The 18,119-nt window shown below is 37.4% G+C and overlaps 1 protein-coding gene across 6 annotated transcripts in view; it reads right to left on the bottom strand.

Moving 5' to 3' along the window:
- Nucleotides 1-892: 892 nt before the first annotated feature.
- ZFPM2 (zinc finger protein, FOG family member 2) overlaps nucleotides 893-18,119 on the bottom strand; it is a 322,093-nt gene continuing 304,866 nt past the window's right edge. For all 6 annotated transcript variants that reach the window (XM_048068767.2, XM_048068770.2, XM_048068768.2 and 3 more), the window contains 3 exons: nucleotides 12,256-12,462; nucleotides 7,827-8,051; nucleotides 893-4,370 (listed from right to left, as the gene is read on the bottom strand). In XM_048068767.2, the coding sequence (XP_047924724.1) occupies nucleotides 1,879-4,370; nucleotides 7,827-8,051; nucleotides 12,256-12,462 (2,924 nt within the window). In that variant the 3' untranslated portion in view covers nucleotides 893-1,878. The remainder of the gene's footprint in view (nucleotides 4,371-7,826; nucleotides 8,052-12,255; nucleotides 12,463-18,119) is intronic.

The raw sequence follows: 18,119 nt of genomic DNA, 5'->3' as shown, positions 1-18,119 counted from the left end.
ACATCTTAAAATGCTTTTTAAATTTTTTGCTACTGGATCACACAGAATCATAGAATCAACATGTCCCTGTTCATCTGCACTTGCAAATATAAAAGGACAAATTCAGTTTCAAAGAACACAGGGCAGGGTTGCTGAAAGTTGGTGGTATTGCATATTCTTATGCTAGACTCTAGCTGCTTGGTTGAAATATCATCCTTTTATGTTTTTGATTCTAAGTTGTTTCTTTGGCTTGTACAGGAATTAAATTAACTACAACTGTTTATGTGATATATTCAGGTTATGGCTTTGCTTTCAAATTCATAGGATGAAAAATGCATCAATAGTTCACTTTTATAATGTCAATTTTTTAATGAAAACAGTGTACAGGAGACTGAACAATTGCAAGTGAAGGGTATTAATTGTGCATTTGTTCAGACTTCAGTATAAATTATTGAATAGTAATTTATATATTGAATTAGTGGAGCAAACTGCTGTTCAATTTAAACAACTCTTATTAGTTGTTTTTCTTAAGACTACCGAAAATATAAAGAATCATACCAGCGGTATTATGAAGCAGATTGTTTCACTGATTTTGACATATGGAAGTACTGCCAGGGAAATATGTCTTCCTTAGCTCCAATAAAGGGAACAGCCTTCTTGGTTTCAGACCTTCAGATTTTAAATTTTAGTTCACTAGGTTGTCTTAGATCTGGTTGTGCTGGTGACCTGTCAGCAAGGACTCCCTCAGAGTGGAGGCATCCTTTATATTCATTTTGTCTTTGGTCACTTTGCTCCCATTGAAGAGGGGGCAATGTTAACCTGTTTCTAAGAGTTTCTTTACAGTTTGTGAATGCTAAATCCTCCCTTTTGTTTTTCAAACAAAATAAATTTAAAGAAATTACTGCCAAACATCTCCAATGATCTGGAATTTTATTCCATCCATATACATGCATAGTAACAACATTTGTTGAGAAATTATTTCTATCAGAAGTAGAACATTATCTTTGTGATCACCAGTTGCAGTATTGCTACTCTTATATTTAAATATATCTTATATATGAATTAGATTCATAATTGCAGCATTGAGTTTAGGGTTTTGTTTTAGACTGTGCCTTTCAAAAGATAAAACTGATTGATATGACCTCATTACTTACAATACTGCTTCCAGTAATTTTGTTCATTCTTTATAAAGTATTGCATTTAACAGCAAAGGTTTAAAAATTGAGACAGAGATGCATCAGCGAAAGAAAATACAAGTACTATACAAGAAAAAAATTGCCATCTTCATTTAACGTACGTTTCAGATTAAGAAAGTGGACAGAAACATACTGCTACATACAAATGCAAAGCCTAATGACTAAGGTACTGTATCTGCTAAAATATAAAGTGCAAACTGAGCCCAATTGTTCAAAAAATTGAAATTTTAAGGCGAACTTTACAGCATAGTTGAAACTTCTTTGCAAGTTATATTTTAGCATATACATATATTTGCAACAGCATATAAGAAAAAAAAATCAGGATACACAAGTGCTTTTGAAGCTATTTCTAAAATGCTTTTCTGTATTGTTTGTGACTATTTTCTTTAAAATCTACTATACAGTGCAAACCATATGTGCTACACAATAACTATACAATAACATTACAAATGACTTTAATATAAAGTTTTTAAATAAAAAATAACATAACTACAGCTATGAATACTGCTGGTAAAATAAATTAATATTTTTGAAAATGGCACCAATAATACACTTTACTAATGGACTGTAATGAAATTACACCTTTAAGTCTTCAACTCAGCAATAGCGAAATCTCCTGATTGTCCAGATGTAATTCAAACAGCTTTCTTTAGACTGTATGGAACAATATGCTAAACACAGGTACCAAAGTTGACCAATTGTTTCATTTGACATGTTCTGCTGCATGTGACGAGCAATAAAACTTCTTATGAGTTATAAAGTTTGAAAGATTGTTGAACTGGATGTCACACAGTCGGCAATACTTTCCACTGGTTGGGGCCTGGGTAGAACCATTCACTCCTTTAGCTATACTAGACAATTGTTCCTCTGCTGTAGGAATTGCTGGAGAGACATTTTCATTTGCAGTTAACGGATTCTCAGAGATCCAAGAAGGAGACTTGTGCCCATCTTCATGCGGAGGATTCTGGGAAATGTTCTCCTGTTGTGAGTTTGCTGCAGGTCTTTCCTCCTGTTTCAGTCCCCCATTAACTATTACCATGCCTCGGTTTTTTGGCAGTAGTGGAAGAGACTCTTTCTTCTGCACAGCACATCCATTTGAAGGAGCCTGGCCTTTATGAGATTCACTTTCTGTATTTGTGCTTTGATCTAAATCAGTATTATGAATGACGAGAGAACCAGAAATATAATCACTTGGCTTTATTCCATAATATGGAGAAAGCTGATCTGCTCCTTTAGCTTTCTTTATTGCTCCAGGGTAAAGGCATTGTGGAAGAAACAAATGTTTGTTTTCTTCTTTTGTAGCAATAAGCTGGGCTGCTTCACTAAAGACTTTTAGTCCTTGAAGTGTCGCTAAGTGTGTGGAAAATAAGTTTCCATTAGGAGAGGACTGTTTTGAGTTTCCATTTTTCTCGCATTTGATTATGCTTCTTTCATAGCTGACATCTGGGCTGTTTCTTTCACTTTCTGGGTTTTGAAACACCTTACTGTCAAGCTGTCCCAGGTCATTACGCTGATGGGCAGTGACAGGGCAAAAATTCTGCTTATGAGCCAGGTAGTTCTCTACCTTGTTAAAACTTATCTTGCATACTGTGCACTCATGATAGTCCAGCAGCCTTTTGGGAGAGGTGGATGTCCTCTCTGACTGGGGTAAGCATTTTTTACTGAGATCTATTGGCACATCCATCTCCAAGCAAGACACAGTGGAGTGGGGAGTATCACACTTTGAAACGGGAACACACTTGTTAATAGACAGTGATGTTTCAAGATGCTTTGACACTATTCCTGGAAATATATCACACCGTGGATGGTAACATTCTCCAAGACTCTCTGTTGACTCTTGAGTAGATGTACATGGATTGCCAAGATTAGCCACATCCAGAAATCGCTGTTGTACTAGTGGTGGCCTTTGCTCTTGCTCTGGTAGGCACATCTCATACATCTTTCTCCGCTTCCGTGTACGCATTGTTCTCTGCATGGCAGGCACTTTGTTGGAAGCAGACCTCTTCAGTGGGGGATCATGGCGAGTGGCACAGTAATACTGCTTGTGGACCATGTATGTTTCATGTCTGCTGAAAGTAATATTACAAGCTTCACATGTGGTCTTATTAGGATCACTCTCCCCTTCTACTAAAGAAGCATTGGGATTCTTCACATCAGAAGGTTTTCCATTTATCTTCTCATCGCCGTTGCTTGCAGTTGATAACTTCTTAGCTTGTGCTGTGAAGTCTTTTTCATGGCCTTTATTGTTTGGCCCAATCAAATCTAAAACATTGGAAGAGTTAATGCAAGATGTCTGCAGAAGCTGATTCTCTGGGTCTGATGTGTGAGGAGCTGTATTCAGGATGCTTATAGAGCTTTGACCATTACTGGGACTTACAGCTTCTGTCATTTTCTCTGGAACACTGGAAAAATCTGGTGACTTTGCCATCTGCTGCCATCGGCTACTGCAGTAGTGCTTTTTGTGCACCAAGTAGTTGTCCAAATTATTGAATGTTATGTTGCACTCAAAACATGTAGCGCCTTTTGGCATCAAAGGACTGTAAATTACTGGAGGATAATTGCTGCTTCCATGCCTCAGCCGCCGGTGGACCAGTTCAGACATTTTGGCTAATATCTCTGAAGCCTGAGGAACCACAGTGATGTCCTGGGGAAAAGCAAACTGTGAAAGAAAGGGTCCCATTGGGAAAGAAGGACCAATATTAGGCTGAACTGGTGATGAGGCAAGTCTTGGACTAGATGGTTCAGATTTTATTTTAGTGTATGATAAACTTTGTTTGTTTGTTGCAGGCTGTGTTTCTGGCCTCTGGTTTGGAAGAAAAAGTGGAGCCTTTTTTTCACATTTATCAAGCTCTGTATCAGAACTTGCATCTTTAGTCTGCATGGTCTTTTGGCCCTGGGGAACATCATTTCTGCTCAACAGGTCTGTCGCTGGCTGTAAACCTTCCTCATTTCCACTTGGAGAGTGTTCAATGTCACTTTCTCTCTGAATCTTGTTGCCAGAGACATGTAATTCTTGGTGCTGCAGTAGCTCCCTCTGAGTTTGGAAGCCAAAATGGCAGTGATTGCATCTAAAGGCAGCTTGAGTAAGATGCGAGAACAGGTGCTGATGAAAGTTAATCACCGAGTCTGCAGTATAAGTACAAACTGTGCATTTCAGACTAGCACCAGGTGGGAGAAATTCTTCCATTTTCACTCCTATAGAAAAGATAAATAAAATACAAGTTAAAGTGACCGTTTTCCCCTTCAGAAAATATACAGGAAAATCAGTTGCACAGAAGGCACAAACACAGTAAGAACAACTAATTTTCTCCTGATGGGAATCTTGCATATGTATTCGTCACTCAGAAAATACTTGAATTGGTTCAGAATTTTTCCTCAAATTGCTAGAGGAGATTCCCAGACTTCCGCTCTGCTGTGGAGAGCCTTAATATCTACGTGCACTCAGCAGAGATGAAGGGAATGAAAGAACAAGGGAAAGGATAAAAATAGACCGGACTTATTCTAAATGGAAAGGCCTTAAAAATTACAGTTTTAACTGAGGAGACATATAATGTTCTCCACACACAATCACTAGATATTTTGAATGCACAGAAAGCACATCAAGATCAAAAAATGCAAGATTATTATGTGGTTTCTTTAAAGTACAGCCCTCAAACTTAGAGTGCCTGAAAGAGTAGAAGTAGCACTTTGTGCATTACTGATGATTAACTTTTTGCTTCCACAAGTTGGCTGTAGTGTGGGAACAATATACAGAACTATCCTCATCAGAAAGGACTCATGAGTTGTATTAACTGTGAAGGTAGGATGAGAAATAAGACATGGTTTCACAAATATTTTATCTCCCACTTATAATGGCTGTAGGTAGTTACTGCTGTAATACAACAACAGCTTTCCCTATCAAGAACAATACATTCAAAGCCGTCTTTTAATCATTGCTGAAACACAAAAATATTTCACAATATTTTGAAAGTAGAAATGCTTAAAAGGAGATAAGACCAAATTTCTGTCTTGCAACAACACAGAAACAACACAGATTCTGAATACTTGTAGACAATAAAAGCTGAAAAATAATTGGTAGGGATTGTATTGGAAATCTAAATGAAACATGGATATTGGTTCCGCATACACACACGCATATGCCTTGGTCAGATAAACTACATTTGTGGTAGTGGAACGATATAAAGCTGTAAGAATATTGTGTATCAACCTTTGTGAATCCATTCTGTTGATCTGGAGGTCCTCACTTCACTTTGAGCATCACTAATTCTCACATTTGTGAGATACATTTAGAATTTGAACTACTCCAGGCCTCAGACGACAAAACTGAGCAGAGGAGACAAACAGAACTTTAATTACTGCTTGTTCCCTGTCAGGCACTTTTTTGCCAGGAGGACACAAGAAGCTTCCGCTCCTCCACTGCCGTGAGATGGTGTTTCATATGCTTCCACATTACATAGTGCAGTCATAGTGAAAAATCTCTATAGAATTTCTGTTTCAGTTGGGGCCCAATGCTCCAGTGGCATAGGTCTGCTACAGCCCCCAGTGGGCTCCTCCACAGAAGCTGAAGCAAACCCAGCGTTAGGTTACAGGGTATTTGGAAGAGGAATGTCTCATTCTTACTGCAGAAGCAGCAGTATAACTTGTGATAATCTGCACAGAAGAATTAAAGACTGGCAGGATCTTAAAGAGAGAGACACTGATGGAACTGACTACTTTGTGACTAAAACAGAGGAGACGGCTCGAGTTTCAGTCTCTGATCTAATACATACCAAAACATTCTTACTGGAAGTTCAGCCAGAAGAACCTATGCCTTTCAAGAAACACAGACGCTTATCTCTAGGTTGCAAGAAGAAGCAGTCACTCATAGCTCATAGCTGCAAACCCTCTCTACACCTAAGTCAATGATATGACACCAAATGCAAAGAGTCGATGCAACTGTCTCAGACAATGGCTACAATGTCAGAAAGAAATGAAGTTGTTGTCTTCCAAGACTAGCTGGTTTTAATTACTAGACTAAGACCTTCTTAGCTGCATTTGCTTACTCTTATTGAAGCTGTTCCACTATTCACTGAACACTGAAATCTTTGCTAGGCAAGAGAGACAGAAAATGGCAATAGCCTGTTATTCAAAGTCAAGATATTGAAGCACAAAAATATCTGACCTCTAAATGAATGGCTAAGTGTTATCTGTGCTGTCTCCATTAGGAAGTTTCCCACTCTTCTTGTCCTATTCTGTGAGGTACCCAACTCTGAAGAAAAAGCCAAAACATATGATCTGAGACCGTGACTTCTATGAGATAATGCACTGATTAGCAATGCCTGAAGATCTTTTTTTGTCTCCTGCACTAAACCTTTCTGATTAGATAATAAAGTATATATACTGGGACAGAGTTGAGGTGGTATAGAAACTTGTCTAACTTTTGTGTACTTTAAAATGTCTTCCAACATCCTGGTTAAGGCAGCTTCCACAGTGTATTTCTTTTCTTTTCAAATAAGGAAAATATAATTTGAAAAGCATCAGAAGAAACTTTGTCACATCTCCACAGATGGGCAGAGGGGGAAAAAAAAGAAAAAAGGGAACATGATGCTTCCTAGGATTGTATTTGCTGCCCAAGAAAACGTTTTTCACTTCACTAAGTCCACAGAGCAGACTTCCTCTTCCCTATGAGTTTTACTACCAAAGTCAAATCAGGCTTTCTTCTGTCAGTAAAGCACAAATTATCATCCTTTACACTTCAGCCATTTAACAGGAAAATCAGGGCCCCTGTGGGGCCCTTGTCTCTGTCCAGACACACCTCTGTATGCGAGACAACCAACATACCCACACCTGACACTGCAGTCTTATTCGCGGATTTTGAGTGCTAATGGAAACTCTAATGCAGAATGTTCTGCAAATTCAAAACCTGCAATCCCAGACCTAATTCAAAACAAATTCAAACAGCACACTCAGAAGACCTTCAGGGAGGGAGATAAGATTCCTGCTGAGTTCTGGATTTTTAATCTCAGGAATTTTGTAATCCCACTTTCCATAAATCCAGTATTATCATTTTAACAACATGGACAAAGAAAACACTATCCCAATTCTATATTTATAAGGAGGAAAATAATATTTTTATGAAACAAGAAAATAAGTTTTTATGAAACACGTGCCCTGGAAAAACACACTAAGAGTTCTTAACCCCGCTCCTGAAAGCCCCTAGCCTCTAAATCAGAAGCCTACTTCAGGACCCCAAGCTGTTGTTTCAGAAGGAATAGGTCTCTGGTGGTATGTCTCTCTCCACTGAATGTCAAAAGAGGATACGTATATGTGGCATTTTATGAGACTCACATTTGATGAAAGGAATCCTGAAGTAGTCTCTTAGAAAGTACATAAATCTCTGAGAAACTAAGAAGCAGAATTCTAATTGTGTTTGGATTCCTGAACTTTACATTCACTGGTAAAGAAATGCTGCCTGTATGCATACATAGACCCATTAAGAGACAGACTGCATTTAAACGAGGTTTAGTTGATTAGAGAAATGTCTCTGGTTACGAGAGAGATGCTTGGTGTAGAATAAAGGTGGAGACACACTGTTCCACTGAATGTTTATAGTGAATAATTCTTCAAACAGGTAAATCTAGAAGGGGATGCATGAAAATATATGGCACTTACCACTGTGAGAATTCAGGTGCATTTCCAGAGCTCTTGCGTTAGAAAAACTTTTGGTGCACTGCGGAAAGGGGCAGACACTGGATATCTGTTGAGCACTGTCTTCATTCTCCTCTGACAGCTGAGGCCCCTCTCTTTGCCTCCCACTGCAGTAGTACATGAGGTGGGCCTGCAGATTCCGCTCGCTTCGATACCAAATGCCACAGGATTTGCAAGGGAATATGTCCTCTACAAGCAAATATAACCAGGTGCAGGTTAGCCACGGTGCATTCAGTGCCAACCAATTAACACAGCAGGATTAATTCCCTTCCCCATTAAAAACCTGCTTATTTAATAAAATACTGAAAACAGAGCCACAGGTTTATTAAAATGTCACTTGCTGGACATGGGAGACAGCAGTTTCTTTTAAAATGAATTTTTAAAAATAGTTAATATGAAAATAGCTGGAAGTTTTTGGCATGTAAATATTTAAAAATGAAATAAAGTTAATTGTTTGATGTGAGTATGCAGTGCCAATTCAAAAACTAAGCTGTATTTCCAACACATCATCACACAATAGGAGACGCCTTTCAGTCATGCTCTTTTTTGTGCGCATGCACAGGTCTTTTCAGCATCAGGCCTTGCAATTTTTGAGTGCTAATTGCAGATCATTCTGAAGAATGAATGCTTATGCAGTTATCACTGTAAAATCCTGTTGCTCTGATATCCTGGAGGCCAAACTAGATTATGTTTCTTTTAGCTCATGTAGCATTGAATGTAGTATACTAAGCAGCATGTTTATTTCCTGGGTTCTTGTTATCAATACTAGAAGTTAAAATTTCCAGTGTACTTTGTCCTCGTATTGTTGATAAATTGTTACTGTTCCACTTTTCACAATTCAAAAGGGATATTTGCTAAGAATAATGGAATTTCTCATTGTCTTTTATCCTGAAGCGTCAGCATCCTCTCTGAGGGGAAGACAATGGAGAGGTTGCACAGAGTGCTTCCCAGCAGCAGAGGGAGTAGATATGTTGAGCATGTACTGGAGGCTACATACTTTACTCACATGAAGAGTAATAATGAACACTGTATATTTACACAAAGCAGACAGGTATATGGTTGTTAATATCCTGTCAGAAGGATACCTTACACAGTGCATTTTCTGTATCTGTCTCAGAAGGATAAAAGACCTGTTTGATCTTTCTGAAAGCTGAACTTGTTATCCTATCAGTAAGAACAAGGAAGAAATCCTAGCCCTTTAGGGTACATATATACTAGTAAACTAAAACAGTGACAGGGTCTAGACTGGAGCACTGGAACTTCTTTTTTATATTGTTAAAACATGGGGATGGTCCCTTCCACACTTTTGGCTTAAGTGAGTTAACATTTGCCCCACTTCTGGATACAGTTTGGGAGTTACCATAGGCCATGTATCATTCCCTGTAATTGGTTTGGATGCTTCTCTCTTGTTTTTGAGACTCAGAGAGGATAAAAGTATGAATGCAGTCACACTGTGCCAGCTGAGTGCAGGATCAGGAATCAGGCAATTGTAGTCAATGTTAAAATACAACGTTAAAATGTTGATCTTGGTCAACACCAAAACTCCCACTGACTGCAGAACAAAAAAAGGGCAAAGTTTAAGGCAACAGCCCACTAAAATGGATGAATCTTTTATTTGTTAAATCTCTGCAAATGCAGACAAAATTTACAGTTTGCTTCACAGATTGCATGCTAATGCTTGTCTACTTCTCTGCTCATGAATTTATATAAAATATCTTCACTACTACCAGTGTTTATTTTTCCTTCACCGCTGAATAATTGTGCATGACTTTAAGACACAAACATTTAATGGAGCAGTTAGTATTCAATATACCAGTATTAAGACTTTACTTTTATGGCTTATAGCATTTGAAATGTCCATATCATGTGAAACCTGACATTTCAGCATTTGTTTTTGGCTTCAAATCATTTCAAAAAGTTGAACCACTGAGGCTTTCTTAGAACAGAAAGTCCAAAAGTCAGTAATAGGAAATTTTGATTGTGGGTAAGCATGTCCCATTTGAATTCATTTGACAACATTCCATCACAGAACTGAACTTTCTGATTATCTCAATGAATTTGACTCCAACCACCTTTATTTCCTATGGGCTAGATAGCCTGGACAGACTGTATCTCTGGTTATGCACAATGAATATGTGACTCTCCGTACGTGCCATGCAGAAAAAATATATCTGAAGATTTTCACATGGTGGGAGGATGGAATTCCACAGAGAATATTGTATAGGAATATGACCTGAAACTATTACTCCCCTAAAGCAATTCAAAATAGTTAAAGTCACTCTGAGTTAATGTTTAAAATATTTCAATTTGTTTCAAGATAGTTTCAAAATATTTCAGTAGATTACTTCAGAAAACAAAATATCGAAGTTCAAGCTGAATAAGCCAAAGGTAATATTCTAATTTTGATTTTTGAATAGGAAACATTATAAAAAACAACCCTACAACATTTACTTTTTCTAGAAATTGCAATTGTTTTAGAGATCTGAAAATAAGATGTCTCATTACAGAACCGAACGTGCATTCAACATATTATTGGACTGACATTTGACTCGAGACTTTACTGAAAAAACTGAATTTCCTCAACTCAGTAATGAAAGGCGGAGACTTCCCAGTCTGGTCAGAGGCAAAAATAGAAAGTTCTGGACAGTGAGACTTGCTGCTTTAGCAGCCTTTGGGAGTTAAGACTACTGAGGTTACTATGAGCTGCTGCTGAGCCTGTAGAGTAAGAGCAGATACACCACAAACTTAGATTCCTCTTGGCAGCAGAATTAGCAATGATCAGTGCAGCTTGCTCTACAAAAGGCATGAAAGCAACAAAGGTGCTTCCAGCAATTTGGTGCTGTAGGAATCTGGCTACTTTGCCAAAGCCCAGAGTTGGCCTTGCATGGTTTTGCACCAAAATGTATCTTCAGCTGAAAAAAGTTTTTGTCCTTTACACTAGGTAACTCCTTCCCTGGTGGCTTCCTTGCAGCTGTTGGCTATGAAGGATGGTCTGCCTTAACTGTGGTAATTTGCTGGTCCATTTAAGGGGCTTCCAGCACCACCTTTTGGAAAGATCCTGTATGATGTTAATTGTTGGTTCTGTCAACAGAGATATCACCTCACAGCAGCCCCAGTGCTAGGGTAAAAATGCATGTCATTATCTAAAGTGCTTGAGATTGCTGTCAACTCTCTGAGAGGAAGGACTCAGATGACTTGGACATTTTAAGGTTTATCTTTTAAAACAGGCTAACAATAAATGTATAGCTATTATAGTTGTTTACCCAGAAAATCAGCAATGACAAAAAAAAAAAAAGAAAAAAAAAAGGACTGAATGAAAGGTGTTACCACAGATATTTTAATTAGTCCTGTCCGAAAAGCTTGAAGGTGTGACTGTTCAAGACAGTATTATTCCGTGTGAACCTGAGTGGCAGATCATGCATCCATGCGATTTAGGTGCGTTCACACATGACATACTGTCTTCAGTGGTTCACTGTATCTAATCACACTACTTACAAACCAAAGGAAGCATGGGGAGGTGTTATGATGCAAGGTCTGAATGGTCAGTCTTACAGAAAAAAAAAAAAAGAAAAAAGAAAAAAGAAAAGAAAAACAACCCTGAAAGAGCTACGTGCAGTAGGCCTAAATTATAAGTGGTGAGGACTATGGTAAGATTTAACATTTGAAAAGTACTTGGTGAGAAGGGCGAGAAACTTAAGGCTGTATAAAGGTAAAAAACAGTAACACAAAAAAAAGTTGAAGAAATGAAATCTAATTAGAAAAACATTCAAGTTGAACTGTCCCAGCTCAGTAATTCACTAATGTGCTAATGTCCCTCCTCTCTAAGGACAACACTTAATTAGATAGTATATTTTGTTCATGATAGGGTCTATTGATGTCTAGAGGACTTAAAAACATTCTTGGATAGCAACACTGAACAGTAAATACTACAATAAATCAGGGATGCTATAAGTAATGATCACTGCTGCATTTTGAAACAGCCACTGAAGAGATGTGTTCTATCTTTCCATTGACTGTTGTGAATTATTGCCAGAAGCTGCAACTATAAGCAACAAGCTGACTTGAGCAGCAAAGGCTGGACTTTCTGACTTAGCAGGCCTATCTCATCTGCTTTTTTTAACAGTTTCTGATTCTATCACCTCTGTGAGCAGATGACAGAACTGCCACACGAGGGCAGGTCTGATGCTCTGGGTGAGCTCAGCTGCCAGAGCATTTTTCTTCCTCCTCTTGTCTGTGAGTTCATGTGAGATGATGGGGAAACCAACCCAGGCTTTGAGCTGTGTGTTTTAGGCCATGCAATTTCTGTGGTCTTGAGTTCACTGTTAGATCTTCATATGTTCTTTAGAATACTGCTGTTTTAAAACAAAGCCAGAGAATAGCATTCACCACTTACTGTTCACAATAGCTGTAGGCAAAATAGATGCCATTGCAGCTTGTTGAGGGAGCAATTGTATTGAGTCCAGCAGGCGTGCAGGATACATCCCTTCTGTAAGAGTCATCTGACTAGCAGCTTGCAGCCTTGAGTCAAAATCCACAACAAAGGCAATTAGCTCTTCACCCTCTGAGATGGCCTTGGTGGTGGTACACCAAAGCTGCCCTCCTATAGGAAACATAAAAAGAGAAAGATTTAATTGACGATATCATATTCCAGAACTTCAACATCAGTACCATGTCTTTACACTCTCTTTTAATTTTGAAGACTTGTTCAAGGGGAAGATGCAAATAAATTTCATGTCTACCATCTTCCTTCTATAAACATAAGAATTGTCAATGTATATGAAAAACAAATTGGGGATATTTTTCCTAATTATTTGCAGGACTAATATGCATTTACTTTTTAATTTTCTACCCTAAAAGGTCAGCATTATAAAAATCAAGGTGAAAATATTTCCACTAAACTTCCTCTGTATTTTTTGTAACTCTCTGTTTTATTTTGAATACCAAATCACAGCGTGATAAAACCAAACAGCTGGGAAAAAAAAAAAAAAGACATCAGATTTCCTCTTAAGGACATTTTTCCCCTCCCTTATGTTTGCCACCATCTTTCTCTAAAAAATCTTCCCTTATGTAATATTCTTCGTAACATGACTGCTTTATCTCTGCTTACACTGACTGAACTTCCTGAAAAGAAGATATGCCAAAGATCTGTTTCATAAAGGCTTATTCAAATAAAGGTTTGTTTAAAAGGTGGGGGGAGGTGGAAGAACTTTCATCAAACAGTAAGATACACTATAGCTCTGTGCTGCAAATGTCACGTGTAGTGCATTAAAAAGAAAATTAACTATGCGAGTACATCTACTAATGTATTTGAATGCGATAGTGAATGCTCATTTATTTAACATGTTTAGACAGGCAAAGCACTTATATTGTGTTATCTACACTCTCAGGCCTAGATACATATCCAATACAGTTATGCCTGAAATAATGTTGCATACTTTATATGTTATAAAGCTTTTTTTTCCTCAGGTTTTGTATATATAGAAAAAGCTATATGTTGTATTCATTAGGCAAGCAAAAACTGTACTCGTTTTGATAAGTAATATTGCTGTGTTTATCTTTCGGCATAACTGCCTTTTCAACTGCACTTCATTTTTTTCCCCTCAAAGAGATTATAGTTTTAAAACAACTTGTTGCAAAAATCTGGTAGAGGAGATAACAACAGTGTATGATATGCCACAGCTAAATGGAAGAATTAGGACATTGTTTTAGAGAAATCTTGGACAATTAATTAAACCAGTCTATTAGCTTTCAAAGATGAGCAAACAAAACAGCATCAGTGACAATGTGTTTCAGTGGAAAAATAAAGCTAAGCTTCCAGACCTCAAAGTGGTGTAAAAGTTTCAAAGCAAAAAAAGTCTTTGTATTCACCCTTTGGTAATACAGCAGTTGAAGGTGGCTCCAAAGTTTATATGAAATTTACTGTAATGGGCCCAAAGCATGCTGTTTACAACCGTCCAAAAATTACAGCATTAAACGGTGCAAATCTGAGTAATTTCCTCTACAGAATAAGAAGATGAAACGTGAAGATAAATGTCTACAAATGCAGAATTCTAATGACCAAGCAGGAAATCAAACATTTGAAGAGCACAGTTGGACTTATTGTCTCATGTAAGTCAAGAGTAAATATACAGAAGCCTTTGGAGTTAGACAAGTACAAAATCTGTTCAAGGGAGAACCAGGCTAAATTCCTAAAGCATAATTAATTAGTCTCATAGATAAAATACACGATACACACTGCAATTTCAGAACCTGAAACTGGGTACTCTCACTGGAAACAACACACATTTTATTTTCTGGGAGGAAATATGATTTCTATTATTAATATGCCCTTCTATTTTATTTACATATGGAAGAAGTAATAATCAACGTGTTTGAGTCTATCTAATGTAGATTAAAAGCTCTTCCTACGCTGCATTATTCACTGAATTCCTTAATAAAATAAAAATGAGTCAATGCAGAAGAACCAACTGAGACTTTATCCCAGCAAACATCTTGACATGCTGTACCCTTGGGGGAGAAAAAAGAAAAAAAAAAAGGCAAGTGAAGTTGATTACTGGGTCTCCAGCTGTAATCAGACTAAAAGGCTGACTCAGTCTCCTCGTGTTAGAGCTCCTTAGGGTGTTGACTCATGTCCAGCAGCAGATTACGCTAGGACAGCTGAGGCGGGCAGTGACCTTGGCTGCCTGCTCCACCCAGCTCCTGGAGGCTGTCACACCTACTGCAGGCACAGCTGAATGGGATGTGCAACAGCCTTGGGAGCAAAGCAATTTCTAGCTTGGCTTATTAAAGCAAACCAGAACTACAGAATTTTAATTCACTCCTGCATTTGAATACAAACCTTCAGCCCAGCATAATTCAGATCCACGAATTACAGAGTGATTTTCACATTTTCTACTCTAGAGAAAATGAGGCGTTTAAGTGATCATGGCATATATGTCTATGCTTTCAAGAGTCTGTGATATCTTGTTAGTTAAATCCTTAGATGAACTCCCAAATGATGCATGCTTCCAGCTGTTGGAAATAAAGGGTATTGCCTCTACAGCAATTTTCATCCAGAGGGACAGGACACAGCACAGTCTTCTCTTGTCCCCTTCTATGCTTGGTGTAAGGCAATACCTGCGGTTTTGGAAGACAGAAATGACTTCATTCCCCTTAATGAAGCACATACAAATATCGTGGTCTTCATGCACATCATGTGCATGTTGGAAGTCTTCTTGAGCTTTCTATTGCATAGCCAGGAAAATGGAGTGCAGAGATCCTAACAGAGGCTTCTAAATTTAATATGAAGTTCCAGTTATGATTATCATATGAATTATGGTGTCTAGACACCCTTGCTAGGGATCATAGCTTTCTTACAGGTGGTGGTTGCAAAACAGGAAAGAAGTTTTTGCTTCCCACAAACATTTCTACAAGCTAAAACACAACAGGCACATACATACACAGTGATATCTCAAGAGCACAACATCTTCTCATAAACAAAGGGTGGTGTTAATGAGGGATTTTAAAAGGATAATAAGGATGTCTATAAATAGTCTTTGCTAAGTACAGGTGGCAGTGGAGAAGGAGATAGGAAGATGTTTGCTTGAAATATTTGTAGGACATGAAGATTCCATAAGGAAATATAAAAGCCTGTCATTTGTATGAGATGACATTATAGCTAAGCTGGCTTAAAAAATTTTAACCACTTGTTCTTTTGTCAGAAAAACTTACGGAGGTGAAATAGTTCTGACAAAGCATTACCAGGCGAAGTTGCTCTGTCCTAGGACAGACTCAGTCATCAAAAGAAGGGAACCTCCAGATAAGCTCTAATAAGGAAGAGTGACAGGGCCTCAGAAATGAAATGGCGGTTATACTACTTGGTTAGAAGGCAAGGCAATAGCAGACTGATGACATGGCCCTCTTCTTGCCCCTAATGAGTATGCTCGTCATCTATTTATAGTGAAGAGTGTCTTACTGGTTTTACATAAGTCTTATTTCAGATTCCAGAGCAGAAGGGAAGTTTTTGAAATATTAGAAAGCTTTGTGACACTGGAAAACTATTTTCTATACTATTTCTATAGTCTAGTTCTGATTGTGGAATTGAAATAAAAATTTCTTGAGCCTGCAATATTGTTTTATGTCTATGGTTAACAAGAAATGCACCTGCTTTATAACACATACATGTCAGCAGCAGAATAAAATAAAAATGTCCATAAACAGTTTATGAATTTATTTCAACTCTTTTGCTAGCTCACATTGCAAGGAATTAGAAATGCTTATTTAATCACATAAAGTTGGGAAAGTTAAAAAATATCATATTGTGCAAGCTAGAGCAAAAAGTTACATTCCAATTGCATTGGCATAAGTTCTTTATCAAATGACATCAGGCACTGAAGCAGCTAACTGATACCCCCAGAGTTTCCACCAAACAGAAAGGTTATTTCAGGATTCTTTGTCTGCATCTTTCACAGCAAACATTTTTGCTACTTGAAAAAAAATAAATAAATAAAAAACAATAAAAACACCCTTAAACAAATTAAACAAACAAAACAACAACAACAAAAAACACTTTCTATGCAAAGGCAAAAGTAAGGTCCTGATGTCCCTGAAAAACTGTGGACTTACTGTTCTTTGTAATGTTTATGATCAAGATTCTTGTGCAAACAGATCTGGTTCCTAACAGGAAGCTTATAAATCATACTCATAATTGCTGTCAAAACTGCACTGGAGTGTACTGCAAGTTTCGATAATAAAGAATAGAGTCACAGTTCAAACTTGATTACATTTTGGAAATTCATGCTGCTCTTACAAGAATCAGTGGTCTTAAATATCTTCTTCTCCTGCCAAATTTTTCACTTGCACTTTTTTATTATTTATGAAATCAGTGTCTGCACAATGTCATACAGACCTCTGCTGATAAACTCTAATTAAGATTAAGACAAGCCTTTTGGAAAGGATCCCATCATTAGCAAACATGATAAACACAAAAATACTCCCTACTTGTCAACCAGGAGCAATTCAGTAACCTAACAGTATTATCTGTTGCTAGGCTACAGAGCTGACAAAGCTTCAATTATATTGTATGGCCATACCTATAGAATACTGTATAAGCAAAATGTATCTAATATAAAAGCATTTAACTTCATCCATGCTATCTGTAATTCATGGCTTCTTTCAATGGCAAAAATCAGGTTAATAATTACATAGCATGCTGGAAAAATCTTGGCGATGCGTCATGTTTGCACAATTTTTTCTAATTTATCTCTATGATTGACAGACATTTGCTTTGTAAAAATAATAAAATGCAAGCAATGGGATGCTGTAAACCAGAAACGCAACTACATCTGGGCTCATCAAGATATGGAACCATACAGTATAAAAAATATATAGTAAATCGAACCAATTAAATCATACTTAGATGCAGTAATACTCTATCTTGTATATTCAGAATAAGGAGTACTGTGGTGAGAGATGCACATACTAATACTAAACTTTATGTAGGACAAACATCTAACATACAATAGAAATTTTTTTGGTTGTTTATTTATTTAATTTTCTACACAGACCTTCGTTTTTCCTCCTTCATTGGGGATTTTTTTTTCTTAAAGCAACCTGGAATCAGCAATTTATTCTGAAGATTAAACTAAAGCTTCACTTTTTTTGATTCTCAGAGCCCTACAACACTTCCAGTGAAGACACAGACCCCAGCACAGTCAGCCTTCTGCCAGTGGGCTTTTTTTTTTTTTTTCAGTTGCTTTTTGTAGATCTAAAGGAGTAATCATTTGGCACATTTGGTGTCTATGGGTCACAGTCCAAAAAAAAAAAAAAAAAAAAAAAATTTTAGGACAGACTCCCCCATTAACTCCATAGGGAGGAATCATCTGAATTATCTTCAAAATGAATGGAACCATAAAGCCTCTTGATTCATACTGCTGTTTTTGGGAAAGGTGACTTTGCAAGTTACTAAAAGCAACGTTTTCATTGAGTACAGCTGTTTCATGGAAGGAAGTGCAGGTACTTTTTCACAGATTAAGAAGAATAATGTTGACATAAACCTATATTCAAATGCAATCCCAGTTTTTCAGTCTCAGGTATGTCAGTTTTTGTTGCTGAACCATTAAGGTTTTCTGTTTGTTTGTTTGTTTGTTTTTAGGCCCAGAAATAGCATACATCTTTCACAGAGGTTTAGGAAACCAATGGTTATTTAAACTGAAAACAATTTTCAGTGCCAGTTAATTCGGAAGTACTACTTTGGTATAGTAAAATTTGTGCTTACTA

The sequence above is a fragment of the Anser cygnoides genome, chromosome 2 (assembly GCF_040182565.1).
Source record: "Anser cygnoides isolate HZ-2024a breed goose chromosome 2, Taihu_goose_T2T_genome, whole genome shotgun sequence".
NCBI classification, from domain to species: Eukaryota; Metazoa; Chordata; class Aves; order Anseriformes; family Anatidae; genus Anser; species Anser cygnoides.
This window is presented reverse-complemented; position numbering and strand designations above follow the sequence as displayed.